The sequence below is a fragment of the Echinococcus granulosus genome (assembly GCF_000524195.1).
Source record: "Echinococcus granulosus chromosome Unknown EG_S00030, whole genome shotgun sequence".
Lineage (NCBI taxonomy): Eukaryota > Metazoa > Platyhelminthes > Cestoda > Cyclophyllidea > Taeniidae > Echinococcus > Echinococcus granulosus.
Window position 1 is genome coordinate 686,702 of NW_020170410.1, and position 20,143 is coordinate 706,844.

The window sequence follows — 20,143 nt, forward strand, 5'->3', positions numbered from 1 at the left end:
TGCGGTAGATTCGCATAAAAGCAGTCCAAAGAAAGCATGCATCTATTTAATTAGTTCTAACATTTAAACAGTTTTTAATTATTTTTAAAAAGATATGCAGCAGCTTTTTAATTTATTTCTGGTGACAGGTGCTTTGTTTGTCATTTTTTGACGCACTTCTCACACACTTGACGTCTATCATGCGAAGTGAGTTAAGAGTTTTCCTAATTTTTACTTGAATTATCAACACATCAAAGTGGAGTAAAATGGCTGACCTTGTTAAAAGGGCAGTCGATCACTCCTTTTCCTTAAAGCCCCTTCAAAATACGGTAGAAAAAAAAATGTTTGAATAAAAAATTTACAACGTAAGGGAACTGCTTATTTTATTGCTGCCCAGTGTAATCAAGAATGAGCTAAACTAAAACCACTTTGGCAGTAATAAATTATAGTTTATCCGGAAGGTGCTTGTGTTGTACACCTCAATGAAATGAAACTTGGACATGTGTCAAACAAAGTGGAGGCAGTAGGGCAAAAATTCTACAAGCTAACTACATTAAACTATTAATTGTATATGTATAAGCAGTGGAACAAACTCTCTGGATTTCATGTTTTCGTCGACTTTCTTCATTTGTTTTACGCGTGGCCATTTTGAAAGATTGTGTCAATGTTATCAATTTAGTATCAACAACCTGCTTTGTAGATGTTACTGCCTGGTTAAATTGCAAATACAATTAAGATAGTAACGGGTTGGCAAAAACTTTAAATGAAGCAATATAATCATAAACAGCATTCATTCACCACCTCTTCAGTGAAGACTTTACCATTACTTTCAGCAGTTTTATAGTAAATTGCCTCCACAAGTCCAGCGTTGAAGTCTCAACCAAAGGCCATTAATTGCCTCTTAAACTCAAAGCTACAGGCTGAGGTAGTAAGGGTTTCTAAATTTAGCTCCTACGACTTTTGCAGCACTAATTATGTGACCAATGTGTACCCACAAATTACCCCCTAAAGCAGGTCTACTCGTGTTTATCTGGTTCGCTCATCTCAACTGCCAAATTACAGCACCCATCACTTCAGTTCGAGTTGGGAGGTGGTAATAAGGGAAATCATAGGGCATTACCTTTCCAGGAAAGCATCGCTCCCAGTTTTTACAAAGTTGTGTCGAAATTTGTTGTTATGTTTTGGTGGATGGTGGCTGTAAAGTGTTTAATTCACTTTTCGCTCTAAATCAAGTTGTTTATATGGGTTGGCATTATATTATTACGCGGAAACAACCGTAATAATCAAAATTATTCTTTATGGGTGGAGCTCATTTAGATAAGTAGAAATATGATTAGTTGTTTTCAATAATTGCATTCTGATTAGCTTTCAGCTGATAATTAGCAACTTTGGTCTCGGTCTGGGTCTACAACTTGTGTTTTAATGGCAAACTCAAATTTGGGCACTGAAAACTGCTTACTTTGTGTAAACTGATCACTCTATCGCAGTGCCACACGGTTTATCTGTTGCCGTGTCGATTCGACCATATTCCACCATTTGAAGCTATCTACGAGCCAAAATGTGTATTCGTATGGTAACCAAACGTCAAGAATGGCTAAAGTGAATTACCCGACATTATAGGCCCTCATGCTGAACACCTAGAGGAATCTTTAACTGACGAGATACTTTGATTTGGAACTGCATTCTGTATGAACATTCGAATAAATTAAGCAAAATAAATAAATTGCGCTCGTCACTCCGCGTAAGCACGGGGACTTTTGTTGAGTGATACAGACAAACATCCCCACCACAGGTGCGCGATCATTCATCAGCGAGCTCCCACACCTTCGTGTGCTGTTGTATCGGGTTGATTTATCACGATTTGCTGGCCTAAGCAAGAAATAAAAAAGCCAAATGAATACATTAAACTCACATGCTGCTGATAAATGACAGGCTTCTGGACCACCACAAGAAACCATTTTAAGGTGCGTTTACGTGTAAGTTGAGTCATACCTATTCTAATTTACAGCTCAGTAATATCTGATATGGCTTTGGCTAAAAGGGAACTTGGTAGTCATTGGAGCCTTTCACAACATATTTATCTGGCTGACAGTAAGGCTCCCATTATAATCATTTTGATGCCTGGGTTTGATTAAACGGACTTTTGATTTACTGCGGTTTTTATAAACACCAGCTCATAAGCCAAAACATAGGAATGGCTGATTAATATGGTTCTCAATCGTATTTGTCGTCAACTGTACCATTAACTGCTTGATATCTGATTGAGTCTAACCAAGTAGAAGTGAAGTGATAGACTACTTCATTATAGTCATTAGACATTTATTTGTTGAAATCCATCTATAGCATAGTATAAATCAGTTTTTTATAAGGAAAGCGCTTGACCATCAAATAAATTACAATAATTTATGAGAACAGCATCCCTCATATTGGGTTTTGCGATCCATTCTAGTTAACCTGTTAATTTGGCGATTTGATCCTTGAGACTGTTGTAGCGTAATTTCTCAGGAATAATTTGTGCAGTGAAAGGCATCTAGCTGTCCAGGTTAATATCATAATTGTCCGTCAAAATTGCCCATAGTGATTGGAACATCAGTTACAGGGAGTTTCACCGCTAATGTAGACATTGTCATGGACTGAGACTGCCATTCAATCCAAATTGCCACCACTCGACTTGATCAAAATCCAGGTTTCCCTCGAGGGTAACTGTTAAATAAAGACGCTTAGGAGCCACCTACTGTGCATTTTTAACATTTAAATCCTTCTTTTATGGGTTTTGAGTACAAGTGGATGTTACAAATGTTTTATTACCAATTTGATTTCTAATTCACGGTTCCGAAAGCAGAAAATATGAGCCGGATAGATTTAGACAGAACTGTTGGAAAGAGTGAAAACACACCATCCAGTACTCGGGAAGGCAGGACATTCAAACTTGGCGAGTGCTATTGTAAAAACGTTATTGTCAATGTCTTTTTAGACAAAAAGTTTTTCGCATCCCCTTGCATACTGCTTACTAGGTGGCTCTCTTTATTTCTTAATTCGCGAAGAGGGTCAAAGCACTTCGCTTTTCAAAAAAGTCCCGCATTGATGACTAAGCTTTGACCTCATTTAGAGGCAAAAATATGCGTCCCTTGTTTAAACCCATATTATGTGAAGTTGAACGATCTCGTGGGAAAAGGGAAGTTGCTAATTTTGGATGTTGAAACGTAATTCCATGTGAAGCGTGTATTTCTTGCTATGATCATTTCGGCCAGTACTGAGACTTACCTACTCAGGATCATAAGTAATTGAAAGTTGAACATCCTTTACGATAGAGACACGATCTCGCATTTGGTTGGCCTTCAAGCCGCACTTATAATCCGTAATATTGTCACCATCTTAAAATAAAGTGTCTAGGAACCGTGTACAATCATTGGCTCTCTGACACAAGTTTTGAAGTGCCTTTGAGATTAGTACGCTCAAGCTTTAAACCCGGGTTGTCCCTACTTGTATTTACCTTCTAGCCAAAATGCTGATCTGTGCACTTTGTCGCAGCTGATGCTGGGATCTTGACTTGACCTAAAGGCTGTTCATAGAGCGTAAGGCGATAGAGGAAGCTAATTTTGAACTCTTACTACTTGTGGCTGCATAACTACTGGTCACTACACTTGTTGAAGCACAGTCATTGTTCCCCTTACTGCCCCAAAAATAGCGCTCAGATTTCGCTAGAATACAGAAATGTTCCAATTTGTTAAAATGATAATTATAAGGGAGTGCGAAATAAAGTGGATAATGTTAAAGCAAGAAAATAGTAGATACCTGAACAATAGCCCGAATTGGAGGTTGATAAAGCTACTAATTTCTCTAGTTTATTCATTAACTCCTCTTTGTTGAAGAAACAATGGCATTCTTTTGCAGCCGCAATACATACACTGAAATCTTTTTGTCTTACATATTTATATGCTTTTTATGAATAAAATAACAGTTCGTTCTACTTTCCATAATGAAGTTTCTACCCAGCCTTAATCGTTGTGCCTGATCTGGTGTGTCTGTTGAGAATCCACTTTGGCATGAACATGAGTACAGAGCCTTGAACTAAGCTTTATCAACTGCATATAACAAACAGGACTAATTAAGAGACACGACGAATTTAATGACAAAATCCACTTAACATAACAATAAAAAAGCTATTTTGTGCTGAGAGGAAGATTCCAAAGTGGACATGGAATTATTTACAAAGTTGAATAAGCCCCCGATTTGGCAAAGTTGTGCCTTAAATGCGAATCCTTGATAATGCATTAACATTTGACCCGAAGTAAAGTAATTTTATTGAACAACTTTTAAAATCTTAGTATTAAAGGATTTTACTTCAGTTACATGAGAACAGTATCAAAAGAATATGTCGAAATCCTCCTTGTCAACAGTCAATGGAATTCGCTACAGCCATGTACTCATAGCGAAGTCTTCTTTAAGAAAAATCTGTAATTTGGTAAGTATTTGTGATCACTACAAGAAAATTTACTTATGCAAACTGCCCACACCAGCATAATCTGCTAAACGAGCAAAAAACGCAAGACTAAGTATAATAAACTAGGTGTTTCGCCCTCGTTTACCTCACCTTAGCTACCCTTGGAACGCGCAGACAAGTTGGGCAGAAATATATTTCAGTGGGTAACGTTAAATAAAGAAGCACAGATACCGCCGCTAAGCACGTTCAGAGTGCTTGTCCTCCAGGGGACCGATGGCGTCAAACCCATCGGCACGTTCGTATTTTCTGATCGCCACTCGCCTAAAAGGTAGAGCCAAACAAACGTATATTTTGCATTTAGCAAAAAAAGCCTTTCATCACAAAATAGGGAGGTTTTATCACAATCAGTTGAAAGTTGTCACTTGAAAGTGAGTTCAAGTGCGATGCCATCCCTAAGCCTTCCCTCTAAAGGGTCTTTATTTTACTAAACAAATAAGTGCAAATTCTTTGAATAGTGGGCTTGTGCTTACCCTAAAAACAAGCTTGATAAAAGCCGCTATGCTTTATGGCATGAACTAACCAAAAATAGTATTGCTAGTACAGTGGGGTACTTTGCTAGAGATTAGTGAAGGAACGCAAATGAATGTGCAAAATATGGTTGCAATGACCAAATAACATTGACCAGTACTGCACAACTTCAGGGCAAACTTGGCAAACCCCATCGCAACGATCAATGGAAGTACACTGCAAGGGACAAATAACCCTTAAGACTAGCTGAGTAAGCCCCTTGGTAAATATGACCTTGTGTCGTAGGTCGGGCATGCAGTTGTGTAAAGGGAAATTTCAAAGAAATTAATTTTTCATTTCATTTTGCTAGCAGCAACAATCATACTTTAACTCATTTCGAGTTTGGTGATTTTGCATAAACTGTCATTTATATATATATATATTTTTAAATGCACCTTTGAGGAGATACCATTCATTTATTTCCAAATCATAAATCGAAGTCATTAAGTATGTTAGATTTGTCTCCCTTCCATGGAACGGAAAGGGAAAACCCTTTCTAGTGGAAGCAGGGGATTGTAAAGCTTTTGTAAAATTTTAAAAGAATCCCCCAGAGTAAATGATCAGGTTCCTTACATGCGTTGTTTTAATGACAAAAGTATCAAAGAGGATAGATCTTGTTAACCGAACAAGAACAGGTACCTCATGCGTATTGTGTGATATTGTGCTGAGGTGTTTGACAGTTTTTATTTAACTTCATGCTGGATCCAAAGTTGCCTTAGTTGAGTGAACACATGGCCGCGAATACAGCTTGTTAGTTGAATTTATTAAAGATTAAACTTGATTTAGGTAGGTATATTTTAAAAATTCATAGCTCACCTTAACACGTTCGTCTTTTTTGCCGTAGCTTTTTGAGCCCTTTTTATCCAAGAATTAGATGTAACACTATGGCAGAATATGTATTGCCGACGTAGAAAAGGACATTTAAAGGATCGTTAATTAGAGGTATTCGGAATAAACTACTCCATCTGTAAAAGAAAGCGTTCATAGGTTCTCCTCCCACATTCATTTTCATACATCTTAGCATCGTAATGGCTTGTCCTTACGTAAGAAATAATTTCAACGAAAGAAGCGTTTTCTCAAAATGGAGGTACTAGTCTTGACAGTAGACAGTGGAAGTAAAGGTTCTAAAGGTTCTAAGGATTATAGTTATTACGTTCTCAAAATCAGTAAAACTATACATCCTTCAAAGGTATAGATAGCTGCTGGTGATTTTAAATTATTTCCAGGAGCCTATTTATTTTGAAAATGATGGTTTCTCTCACAAAAATGGAGGACAAATAGTAGCAGTGGTATTCTGGATTTCGGGTGTCATAAGACTTATCCGCATTCTACTCCTTCTTCATGAATCTGCACCGGTTATGCGTCCGATAATGGGATTTGCCGTGGAATGGTAATGTCCAGAGCAATGCTTGAAATATGAACACGTGGTTGAACTTTTTCCTGTAGATATGAAACCTAGGTGAATTTGTGCTTCCCGCGGAAGAAAAGCTACTGTGCATGTGCAAGAGCATTTTTCAGTGAGGTATCCTTCACGGAAAGAACACTAGGGCGAACAGAAGTAGGTATTACAAGGCCTCGATGTGCACAAGGGGAAGAGCCTAGCCATTTCAAAAGGATTACAACGTGGCCTTGGTTAATGTAAGGTAGTACAGGTAACGGAACTATCCATGGTCAGATGTTTGACACCGATAACTTTATAACGGGAGTAGAGTTCAGTTGTTGTAAGTACAGGTGATGGAGGAAGATCTAAAGAGTAGTCCTAAGCAAAAAATATAATTTTTTTGTTAAAATAAAGATTGAATGCAGTAGAAATCACAATTCCACTTGGAACCCTTTCACACAAATCGACATAAGCGCCCTCGCTCTCCATCCGACACACACAAATTGGTATATTCTCGGTGTGTAGCTAAAGATATCCATTCAGTATTTCTTAAAACACATTAAAATGAAGTACTTTGGAACTAACTCCTGCCATGTAGAAGTTGTATGCATACAAATGCGTACTTGTTGCATGCCAAAAAATTAAAACAACTTGCTAGCTCACTAACACATAGAATCTACACTAGTTGCTTTTAAAGTAAATTTGTTCATTTACATATAAGAATTGCAAACCTATCCTGTTTTATCACTTAAAATAAACACAATAGGGTCAAGAGTTGGTTAAAATCTAGATACTATCTAGGCGGTTCAGTTCACGCCGCTATGGGTTATTCTGCAGTCCCTTACTCAACACTTTCCGTATTCAACTCACATCTACCCAACTGAAAAGTCAGTCATAACTAATGTTGGCTATAGCAGTTATTCTCGAGACATCCAAATCCAGTGCTAAAATGTTTCATTTCCTTCTTTGCATGCCAAAGTTCGTTTATAGGAAAAATCAAATGAGGTTCCTGATTATAATGAAGGGCATGAATTCCTGCTATCACAGCACTTCCAAAAGTCACTCCAATACTTAGACGTAGCACCTCAAGTCCATTCTGACGACGATCGAAGACGTAATGCTAAGGCAGAATCTGTGTTGCCGACGTGCAGAAGGGCTAAGGGGCTACTAGTATGGCCCGAGGGTCATCTAGCCCAGTGGAAGTACACGGATGAAGCTTTAAATGCACGCGAAAATAAATCAAAGAGTTGAATTTTGCGTAAAATAGTGGATAATCAACAACAAAAAGCATTGTTCAAAGCAAGAAACGCTGTTCTAATCATAATTGTCTGGATCATTTATTCCGCATCATTATTAAAGTGTAGAGGCTGCACCAAATAAGCGCACCATCAGCAAGATTTAAATGTCTAAAAAATTTGGAAAACTTTTAAACCATTATTAAAAAATTCACAATTGCCTCAGTTTGAGAAGCAATCCGTTAAAATGTGACAAGGTGGAACCAAGAGTGGTCCTCCCAAGCATAAAGGCATAAACGTTATATACAAGCCTTTTGCTGCTCAATGAGCATGCAGGGATAAACAGAATCGAAATTCACGTTTGAGTCTTCCGTTTTGAGTTTGTGTGGTCAGAATTAACATTCATTGTATCATTTTACTCCCCACAATCAGACAGTGTGTGAGAAGTTAAGGCTAAACAATACCACAGTCTGCAGGCAAATCATAATTATTAAATGCAGTAAAGAGTGAAATTGCAGTGGTGAATGTGGTTTCGAGAAAACACAGTGTAGCCCCCCGAGACTTCCCTGAAGACGAAAGAAGCCCTAGTACTCGGGCGGAACACATATATGCGGCAAAGAGAAAGTATTTGTGTAACTGACACATTCCGAAGGCCGACTCACCCGGCGTTACAGCAGACTCAGGTCCAAAGTGGCTCTTCGCCAATACCGAGAAATAAACAAGCTTCGTATTACAATAGGATGCATTAACAGGGCCGAATCACATTTGCCCTCTCGTAGCGAAAAACAGGTAATTTCTTCTTATCCCAGCAGTTAAGCCATTTACTCCGTGGAGAAAAATAAGCAAGTTATTCTGCATGTTAAGGTGATTTTTTTTATAATAACGAATCTATGAAACATTTAATTAAAAAGCCTGGCTACCGTGGATTAGAAGAGTCAGTGCCGGATCCCTTTGCTGAAAAACCTTAGGCTCAAACCTTTTCAATCTACTAGTTTACTGTTTTCCCTCATTTAGAACATGAGTACTGCTTGAGTATTAAGTGAAATCTTACACTTTATTATATTATTGCTCATCTAAACAAATCATTGTCAGTCTTTAGTAGTAAAAATAATGCTATTCTGCTTTGGTAAAATACTTAACAGTTTTACCTGTTTAAAGTATGCGGATCAAATACGATGAGTTTTGCGTATCCCGAGCACCTTACGGGAAATTAAATCCCAAACTTTACCTAATTTTGAGTATTTTGTTTCAAGGGACCAAATCTGTTAAGTTTATCAGATAAAACCATTTTCATCTGTGGGAAAGGGAATGAATGACAACTTGCTAACACCGCATTATTCCAAGCCTTAATTAGAAAAAAGTGCTTTATTAACCCGCTCCTTTTTGCTTGAGTTTATAAGGCTTGTAAAACGGGAGTTAAGATTATACCTTCGGGACTATGAAGTAGTGGTTACTCCACGAGATTTTATTTAAGGAGTATTTTGTTTAACAGTAAATGCTAGAGTTAGGAATCGGAAGCTTACTAAAGGCTAAAGAGAAATGTGATATGACACAATTAAGTGTTTTATTTTGGATCCCCTTCAATAACTGATTCCAAGACTTTCAGCAATGATGATTGTTTACTGTAGCTCTAGGTTAAATTTTGCTCTTTTGAAAATTCAAAGCCTCGTCAATATAAATGCAAAAGATGTCAAAGAAGTGGAAGTGGAAATGTAATTTCAATCAATGACTTTTGCTGTGAGCTGGTGATAACAGCATAATAATGTGCTATCCATATCAACATCATTAGACTTGAATTATAACACATGCATCGGTTGTGTTTGCAAGCCAAGAGCGAAATTCTAGTTTGCTCAAGCAATGCAGACTTTGTTAGAGTTGTCTTCCCCGACTTAGCTCCAAATAAAAGGCTGATTTATAGGCAAATAGTGACATTGGGAAACATCCTTTCATTTTAATATCCATTTTAAGTGCTACCTGATATCTTATATCATTTTATTTGTGATAAAAAAGGAGAACTACGCTTTATGTGGGAAAATTTTTTTTTATCGTCTGCCGTCTTTTAATGGTTAAGAAAAGAGGAGTGGTTCAGCAATTTTCGATAGTGTGTAGTCTCCAGCAAAAAAACTGCGATGTTTACCGCTTATCAAATTCAACTCCGAAAAAAATCTGTTTTTTTATCACTATGCCAACAGAAATCTTCCATACATGCTTTCACTTACGATGACTCTGAAAGAGTTGGCTGAAATGATGTAAATTTCATTATTTTACAGGCTTCCATTTAAGTTTAGCCAAAGTTAAACCGTTCCGTCCGAAATAATTAATTGTGGCCATGTTGGTCGCCACTCTTGCGTTCATTCGGCAGCAAATACTTAAACTGACGTGCCCTTTAACTACTTAATTGCAATGAGCCAAGCCTCGCGTAATGGACAGGAATTAGCCACTCGCCTTACTTATGCACAATGTAATGCCTTGACTGCTTAACGCTCTGTTTCAGTTACGCCTGCAATTAAGTGTCCACAAGTCCACTCACTGAGCAGCAAGACCTCCGGGCCGTGTCAGTCGAATCGCAGCTCTTCCGTACGTCAACAGTACACTTAAATGCGCTTTGATAAATTTTTGTTGAAATAATTGTTATTCAGTTACAATTTGATTTAAAATTATCTACAAACCGGACTGCAATCTGATAATAATTTAAAATGTATTTTTAATGAATACTCGCTAAAACTGCAATTTCTGCAGTTGCTGGAACAAATTGACAGTGCCTTAGTTTTGCAGTTTAACTAATTAATTTCATTTTTTTTTAGATTTTTGCTTAAACCAGGACAGCTTGCTTGCTTTAGGCATGATGCTGAAAATATGCTCAGATTTATTTGTGCTTAAATTTAAAATCACGCATTTCAGAGCAATGATACAGGGTGGAAAGTGTAGATTTCATAAAAAGCGTGCTTTTAGGTGAATGGCTTCAAACGTACACATAGTTATTTATTTTCCTTATAACTTCGCAGATTAGGGGAATACCTCATTGCTTATAAAAGGTGAGTTAATTAATCTTTCCTGGTTTATAAAATCGTGAATCAATATTGGAATCAAAGGTGACATTTGCAGCACTTCACAGGACAAGATTCAAATGAAAATGCAGTTAACATAGCAACGACGCTTAATCGACTGTACGCAAAGTTTTATTAAATTCCTGATTCATTTGTCTTTAATTGTAAATTGCGTCCATTTTCTTAGTTTTAAGGTAAAAGTTAACTCTTCACACATTTTTAAGGGAGAGATGTGAAATTACTCGACTCCGGTCAAACAGGGTATTACATAATCAAACTGTAGAATACAAATTTTTCCTGTTAAAATCGGAATAACAATTATTTGCCAATTTTTTACATTGGCGTTACTAGTTTTTCCCGAGTTTGTGAGAATGCAAGGCAATGTGAAATAATATACATCATTAAGGTATAGAAGATCCTAGAGTATGTTCACATGGTTCAGAGGCCATGTAACAGAGCGAGATTATAATCTGTGGAGTTCGAGGCGCCCAAATGTTCAAATACACAATTGTAAAACCTATTAGATCACTACTAAGCCCCTCTCCTCTTTAGCGGGTCGTCTCAGCCCAAACCTTGGTCATCGTTTCGCATTGATTGTCACAAAGTAGTGAACAAATCAGCAATGACAGTCATTATCTTTTATCAATTTCTCCTCACTACCGTGTTCTCATTTTAGTGTTGCCCAATCAACCACCTATCTGGGCTTTATTTTACTGGTAGTAAAATACAGAGGGCATTGCTATTTTGGGCATTTTATTTCTTTGCATGGGAGTTATAGACTACTCCATAGTAAAATTTCCCTATTCGTTTAGGCCTGAAATCTCTCCAGTTTTTGTTTTACTTTCTTGTAGAACACATGCAAAAGATAATGCTCAAAATGATGTTAGCTTAGTGCTTTTGTTAGAAGTGCCCACAAATTTTACTTGCCTTTACCAGATCCTCTTCCTCTGTCTCTTCAATCCTTATTAATCATCCCTAAATACTGGGACAGCCGAATTTGGATCGGATTTGGTCGCCGCTACAACCACTGCAGTGTCCCAAGTTATGGACAAAGTTGTGGCAAGCTAAAGCAGTATATAAAATACATATTACCCACTTACTGAAGGATTGATAGGCTGTTTGCATATACTACACGTCGTGCCACAGAATAAGGGTATAACCCATGTGGGTCATGCAGGTTTAAACAGCGAGTAGTACGAAATACTGGAGTATTTTATGATTACTGAGCAGAATCCTGGTTTACGAGGTATTTAATTAAGGGTATATTTGCGATATTCACTGATAGCTATTTTAAGGTGTCAGTTGTTGATAACAATTACTTCATCAGTTAATAAATTATCCTAAATGTACATAGTATGTATTCACAGAGATTTTGGCAGCTTGCCATGGATCCTGAAAAATAAGCGTGGTATCTGGTCTTACCTGAGTGTGTCGTGTAATCACTTCCATCTGAAGCTACGATAACCTTTGAATGCAGTCACCAATTAAAGGTAATGCTCTGAAAATGTCGTGATTCTATGTTATGTAAAGAAGGTTTAAATATATTTTTGTTGTAAAGGATCAAACAGTTGTAAGAAGTGTCCGGTTCTCTTTATGATCTGTATCCATTTTCAGTTCAATTGAATCCACTTCCTACTAAATGGTTCTATCAAAAAAGGTAATTGCTTGTACGACGGACTAAGCTATAGTACTCGAATCGACTATAAGTTGCCAATGTGAATGGATAATTCCATCTGCAAACCACATATTTTAGGTGTGATTTACACGCATTTCCGACCTCGATTTAGTTGTTTTGTTGCAACTTCATCAAAGCACAAAATCAACCTTCTAAAAATGACTACTATTAGTTTGCTCAAATGTTGATCACTGTATGGATGAAAAAATGGAACCATACTATTGACACTTAACTTTACTCAAAGCATACTCCCCGATGATGGGTATCATCCAAGTGATTCATTAAACTTTACCAAGTAGAAATGACCGCAAACATTGCGGTCCCAACTTAACCTTTTCTACGCGGCTGCAGTATTTACCAGATACGAGGTTACCTACTTCGAAATTAGGCAGTATGCACATTTATGTCAGCAAAAATGGCTTATCAGTCATGTAAATTGTCAACTGTTTACTTCTATTGCCTTTTCCGTTGATACGGCTGTTGAATGACATCGTTGCTAGTAATCCTGAGTAAATATTAGTTCTTTTGAAGACTTTGTAAGCATCTTCCCTGGTGAAAAGGGCAGGGCTTATTGTAACTTCTAATTTGTGCAAAGAAACATTTCCATTTACTAGATGCAACAACCCAAATGCCCACATTATGATGGCAATATAGGGTAAATGTTGTAAATCGGGTGTAATTTGAACAAGTCTCTCAGTCATATTTACTAGTAATTTATTATCTCATTGCTTTTTCTAAAGTCGACGGCCTTCCAAGTGGTTCTATAAAGAGCGCGAAGTTAATTTAAAGGGTATTTATCAGGTCCTATTTTCAGCCAAGATGTCAGATTTATTTTAAGCATTAAGCCGACACTTTTGCTTTTTATAAAAAGGACGACTTTAATTCTGATGAGATAGGTTCAATAAAAACAAAAAATATTCCTCTATATGTCAAAGGTTCCAAAGGAAGGGGATTTTGTGGGTATATTATTTTGCTAAGGAGTTTGTCACTTTTACTGAAAAGATTTCGTTAGAAGTTCCTGTAAAATGAGACAATATCCCCTACTCTGCAGAGGTATTTTCAAATTTCTAAGAGAATCAATTTTTCCTTTTCCGCCCTTAACCTTGCAACACTTTTATAGCTCACGAATTACTTGCTGGGATACTTAGCTACTAAAGTATTCTTACAGGCCAGAACGAACAACTTTAAACTCTGCCAAACGCTTCAATTCAATTTACTACCCAGTGCTTATGGTTCTCATGCAATATTTTATGAATGTAATGGGAGAGCTGGTAGTGTGTCTGTGGTTTTCCCAAAGGACAACAAGTAAAGAATGGCAGAATTCTTAGTGCTCGCCTTTTCGACAGTTTTTGAACATCTAACAAACATTTATCTTATCTGCCAAACGATCCTTACACTATGCTGTTTTGCTCAAATTTTCCCTTAGATGTCTTTGGATATGAATAGTCTTGGTGATAAAACGAATCAACGTGGTATGAGGTCGGATAAAGTGCTGTCTACGAATTAATCGCAGCTTCCACTTTGGTTAACTTCAATCTCATGAACGCTAAACGTTACATGTGTCCACTCCAAAGTCGTAGCCTTAGCATCTCTCATTCAAACTTCAAGGGTAAATTAAGATCAACAAATTAAATGCTAGAGAATATTTAACTCAAATAAATCATTAAAGTACTTGGGTTCACCAAAAGTCGCCCGTGAAATGGATTGGTTGAAATGTCTATTAAATCACGGTTCTGATAATGCGAAATGTAACAGCATCGGGATTTGTCACACCTTAAGATATCGTTTGTGCTACAACTAACGCAAAATTTCTCTACAGCATTTTAGTCAGTGTAGCATTCCTAAATGAAAGACAATTTTCATAAGTTGACTACCTAAAAAAATTTATATTTGTAAAAATCAAATTTGTTTTCCTCAGAGTTCAGAAATGAAAAGGCATATTTTCCAGAAGTTATTTTTGACATACGTTAACACTACTAGTGGTTCTTTGTCGGTAAGATTTAGAAAGAGGCTGCGGAAAAAGGAACAGGGCTAGAAAAAACGCCGATGTAATCTAGCATTTTATGGATGCCTGTTTGTACTTTTAAGTATTTTGCATCAACCTTGAAAATTTTTTCTTTTAGAACTCGCCGAATTATTCCTTAGAAATGCTGCAAATATATCGAATCCAGCGAAATACGGTTTTTTAACTGCTCTGTCTTGTTCACCTTGGCCAGAAGATTATATCTCACGGCGAAAGCACAAAGGCTGAGCCTTAACCACTGGCAAAACCAAAAGGAAGAGGGGGGCAAATTGTCAAAGGTTTAAGGGTAAGGACGGATTTTATCGTAAATTGAAAATACAATTCTCAGGAAAATAAAATCTTCCTGAAGTTTTGATCCTTTTTTGGTTTGTAGAATCAGTGTATTGAAGGGCGAAGGCAACAATTATCAAGTCCGCTTATAAGCTCTCTCATTTGTCTCTAATGTTTCGAATAAACCCACACCCCACATTAAAAGAACTGATTGATTTTTAAACGACTTTAAGAAGTGTCTAAAGTTCATTTGCTTTTACGGCATTTGGCATTCTGCTTCCATCAATTTACTGCATTGGTACATTTGTAATGTTTCCAGTAAGCCCCCTGTTCATCCACCAAACTGCCGCCTGACTTATTTCTCATCTTTTCCAGCTTAGTCTCATCAACTACTTATGCTATGGGAGTGAAAAAATCCACTACCATTTCAATTTTTTGCCTGAAAACACTTTAATAAATGACATTTTGCAAGTCCTTCTAGTGATTCTAGGTTTTTTTTACACAAAACGATAGTATTAGGCAGAAATTACTATTAGGAAGGGAAGAGTTACCACATTTGATGACATTTGATTCGCATGTACAACGCCACATAAATTAGACTAACATAGAAAATTTTTCCAAATTCAGTGATAATCCGTACAGTTTATCATCTAGCTAACGTGCAGGTCACCTTTATATTACTCGCTGTCCAGGTTTCAGTATTTGTTCATAGGTATCGGGTTTTCATAAGCTAGAGAACTTTCTCCCACTGCATGATGCTTCGGCTACTTTTAAAGTAACTGAGAGCAGTTGAATCATGTTTAAAATTTTTGTTCGCCCTTCAAAATGTGGGGACAGCAAGTCATTTACTTGGTCGACTCAAAATTAGTTCTAATTTTAGGAGTAATTGATATTACAAAGAGTTGCAAAGTATTTTTTTGTTAGCCTTCACAAAGAACTTTGAGCCTTAAGACTTGGAATTATCTACCTAATGTATCCGCTAAAGTTGTACTGATTTAAATTGATTTAATTTACAGTATTTTAATTCGGCTTTTTACAGTGAAGGTCATTTAACCCTTGTTTGCGGGTGACTTAGTGGAAAGATAGTGGAAAAGCGTTATAGGGAAAGACAATGCAGTGGGACATGTTCATTTGAAGCACCAACTCGTGGCGACCACTTGTTTACAACGCAGAGTGATTCACGTATGATGTGTCATATTCTTTACTCTCAAGCTGTTTTATTCTTTAGGACGACTAGCACCACTTTTTGTCTAGGCAATACCATGATATGAATTTGTATGATATTCAACTTCAGTATGTTCTCTTCAATGGGTTAGTTGCCACGTCTTACAGATTACACGATCTCATCCATATGGCCATAGAAGTATAAATTCACTTCAAAATACTTTACAAATACAAAGATTCCCATAAATTAATTAGGAAACTCTTCAAAACAACAGTGGTGACAGTTATTTTAGGAATTACTATCCCTTCATGAATTCATAAAGATGGTTTAAATGATTAATGTCTATTAATCCATGGATGAACTCAGGGAACACATTCCGAAACCGAAGTAATGTGATCAAAAGTACTTTGACAGTGGTCAATTTATTAACTTCTCAATTTTGGATCTCGTCGTTGGCTCTATGCTCTTAGGTTATGTGGCTTGCTTCAAGATTTGGCAATAGGTCACTCACCGTGATGAATGATTGCGTAGGGTAAAAATTAACGCCCTCTTTTGATCCATAAACTCGGAAAATATTGCTCGTTTTAATGGTCTAATTATAATAAAGTGGAGTTTTGCGAAAAAATACGGAACTGTATTTAGATGATTAGGCCCACAAGTCACAAAATTGGGGATCCACAAATTTATTATTTGAGTAATGAGATATTAATGCGTTAATCTTGCTTACTGCCTCCCAAATATGTCAAAAAACAGCTTATTTTTTGTTCAGGGGTAAATTAAATTGTTTACTATATTAGAGAATTTCCCTTCTGCTAAATACGCGGTTGTAAAATGTACAAATTTAGATATCTACGGCTGTTATGGAAGCATCTTCAAGGTTAGTCGGGTGGCTACTCATAGATCCGAATTTACAAATGTCTACATTGACTTTTACTTCCCGCTCTTCCTACCGTTAGCGCTTACGATGGTTCAGCCTTTCTGCATACTACTAATAGGTCTTCCTCCACACCACTATCCTTCATTATGTCTCCAGAGATGACTTAAAGAGCCGCATCGATGGCAGCGGCAGGAGGCCAGCACAAGCAAATGACAATTCTGATTTCATTAATTGGTTACAAGATCTAAGCACCATGGAACGACATCTGATATTGACGGTTAAATTTGCAAAGACTAGCAAATTAGGAGTTTTTGAAACATTGGTAACTTCCTTGCGAATGCCACATTATCAGTTCTGCGAAATTGCCCCTAGTAGAGCAAGGTCGGGCTGCAATGGATCCAGATTAATCCCCAAGTGCTGCGTGCTTCTAAGAATAAGACACTTTTATCTCGTGTTGTATGTAGGCGAACACTATCGTGAAGATTAATAGGTATATGGAATATTCCTGCTATGAAAAATGTCCAGTCTTTAGTACTGTTTTCAAAGAGTTCTTCGTAGACTCAGCTTCTATTACAAAGAACGTGGTACTTGGGAATCGCAAATAGAACCAGAATATTTAGCGCAACTAGTAAAATAGGTGATATTTTCTAGATGTTAGCCATTCTGTCTTCTAGGTGGTCTGAGTTCAAAGGAATCAGAGCAGAAAAGCGAATGCAAGTAGAGTCGACGATCACGTTTAAATGTATCACAAAGGTATTTATTTAAATGTCAATTCAGCTATACATTTTCACCTCCTTTTTAATGTTATGGTATCCATTAATGCCTATGGTCTTCCTGTTTCGCCAATAAATTATTTTAGGGATGACTGGATGTCAAGTAGAGCCAACTATCACATACCTCCCATCAAAGATCACAATGGTTGAGTTTCATTAAAAAATCCTTATGTCCGACTCTTTGCAAATATGCTACAGGTTGTTGGCGTTTGAGTTAATGGCACACGATATGGAGCGTCATGACCTAAACGCTCATTCTTCTCGACTCCCGACTTTTTGACATATCCGTATTACTAAAATAAAGGTATTTATTGTCTTCTACCCTAGCATGCTAAATAAAAAACGCTCCCCATTTGACTTTCGGATGCAGAATTCGACTGACTTGAGGACGAAAAGGAGATGTAACAAACATGAGGTAGCACCATTTTGCATGTTGAATTCACGTGGCCTTAGCTAGTAACCATTAAAAGAGTGCAGACTATAAGATAGCACCATTAATACTCCCTCTAAGAATACGGTTAAGCCATATTCTATTCACATCGCTTACATTAGACTAGAAAGCTCAAAACACCACATTTCCTTCAGCTATAAGTTTTAAAGTCGATATTTTTAGTCCTTCACTTTGACTACTGCATCGTTCCAGTTGCTACAACGGTGGTCTATTGCCTTTCTTTAAATATGATCACCTTTTAAGCAATTGCAGGAAACCGTGAATTAGTCGAACGGCCCTTTCTCTTTTGCACCTGTGGTCCGTGGTGGAAGCAATAAATCAATCGGATATTTGACCTGCAAATGGCGATCAATGGAATCATTCCACTTAAAATAGATAAGTTAAGATGCGGAAGGAGATCTAGACCAGGACAAATGTATATAGTGGTATGCTATCGCATAAATTCTTGGTGCCAGTGTTGGACATATACCGAACCAAGCACGCAAATGCAGGAAGGCTTCGATACCTTTACTATTGCCACAGCCATAGAACACTTGAATCACAGAAGTACGATAAAGAAGATAAATGGATTTTGCATCAAAGGCGCCATTAAGTTCTTTTAAATCTTTTTTTTATTGGCATTACACCATTGTGAAGAAGTGACGCTTGTCATGATAGTACGTAATGATAAGCAGGTCTTTTCTCTCCCTCGCTCTCCCCACATAGCTTAATGCTACCAGCGTCCCGGCTCTATTTTTGAGCCACCTCCTCACTCAGGTATCCCATAACATCTCCAAAGATAATTCAAGTACTTAAATAAATTAGCAAGTCACTAAGATGAACCAACTTATCTTGTCAGTAATTTAAATGGCACCGTTAGAGAGCTAACTTGTATTTTAAATTAGGTAAATCATGATCCGTATCTTGGAATGCGGGAGGGTTATTTTGACCATTACTTGGCTTTTTTCTCATTTTACATTTTTACTCAGTATTAGCGTGGTTCTGTTTAAAGTATTTTTGCAGTGTGATAAAACAGCAAACCAAAACTGTCACAAGACGGTGTCAATGTTTCACCTCCAGGACATTTTTACAACCAGGCAAATAAAATTCATAAGTTACTGAACCTAGCTGCCTTTCTACTTAAAATTGTTTTACAGTAAACAAGTCAGCTGTTATCACTGCACCAAGTAAAGAGAAAAAAGCACAACTGAAAAACAAAGACCTTTGTGAACACTTACACAAAAAAAATACGGAAAAAACCGAACCTTTTGTACGTGTGATGCTCATCAAAGGCATGCGCTGGAACAGGGCAATTAGTACCGATGTTTTGTCCCATAAGTGATGCCTAATTTTTTACAAATAGGCGCCTGTGAAAATGTAATTTTAGGAAGCTGAGGCTGTAAGAGTCTTTGTTTACAACTGCGCCATTTTTACAATAACTTTATAACTTCTACTTTGCGGTCTGGCTATTTGCCTTTGTCGTGGACTGCAAGATCAGCCTTCCAAAGAGGTTATCTTAAGTTCCCTTTCTGATTTCTTTTATAGTAATGATTCAATGCATCAATTCAGCAACAATGAAGCAAAGAGATTAGCAAGTATTTAAACTGGGATTGAATAAAGCACCATACTATACCGAATTTTATGTACGCAAAGAAATGCAAAATTTGCCGTCTGAAACGAAGCCAACTGTAATTAAATATAAAATTGTATGGATTGTATGGATGGATTTAGGCTTATATTCATTTTTAAAATATTTTTTAGAGTATTTCATAGTTTTACATCCGTTTCTACAAAAAAAATTCTTGACATCTATGTATGTGGAGTAGATTTGTTGCGCCAATGCAATAATTGGAGGTTCTTAGTCGATTAAAGAACCTGCGACTCGGAAAGCGCCGTTGATATATCTCATCATGCTTCACCTTACATAATTTCTGTGCAAACTTGAACAAAAGACACAAATCTAAGTTCCACACATTATTTTTCTTAAATTTACTTATCCCATTTACAAAAATTCTTTTTCAGCTACGATCCCAATGATCTGCCTGCTATTTTCCCCACAATTGTGAGTCAGAACAACTGTAGTCCCCCGGGTCTCTCCTAGAGACGAAAGAAGGCATAGTACTAGATGAAAAACAAATATTGCTGGGTTAGAGAAGGGATTGCACTGTTTTTACGCTGTTTCGACACGCAAATGACGCCGTTAATTTGGGATGCCCCATAAGCAAAGGTATAATATAGCGGTGGTAGTCAATTCCGATTTAAAAAAAACTTTGACTG

The 20,143-nt window shown here is 37.1% G+C and overlaps 1 protein-coding gene across 1 annotated transcript; it reads right to left on the minus strand. All coding sequences in view use genetic code 11, as the record gives it.

Moving 5' to 3' along the window:
• Positions 1 to 4,659: 4,659 nt before the first annotated feature.
• Positions 4,660 to 12,102, minus strand: EGR_04694 (hypothetical protein; the record flags this gene model as incomplete). The annotated part of the gene is made up of 4 exons (XM_024493943.1): positions 4,660 to 4,744; positions 9,826 to 9,845; positions 11,637 to 11,717; positions 12,076 to 12,102. The coding sequence occupies 4 exons, from the start codon at positions 12,100 to 12,102 to the stop codon at positions 4,660 to 4,662; spliced, it is 213 nt and encodes a 70-aa protein (XP_024351696.1).
• Positions 12,103 to 20,143: the final 8,041 nt, after the last annotated feature.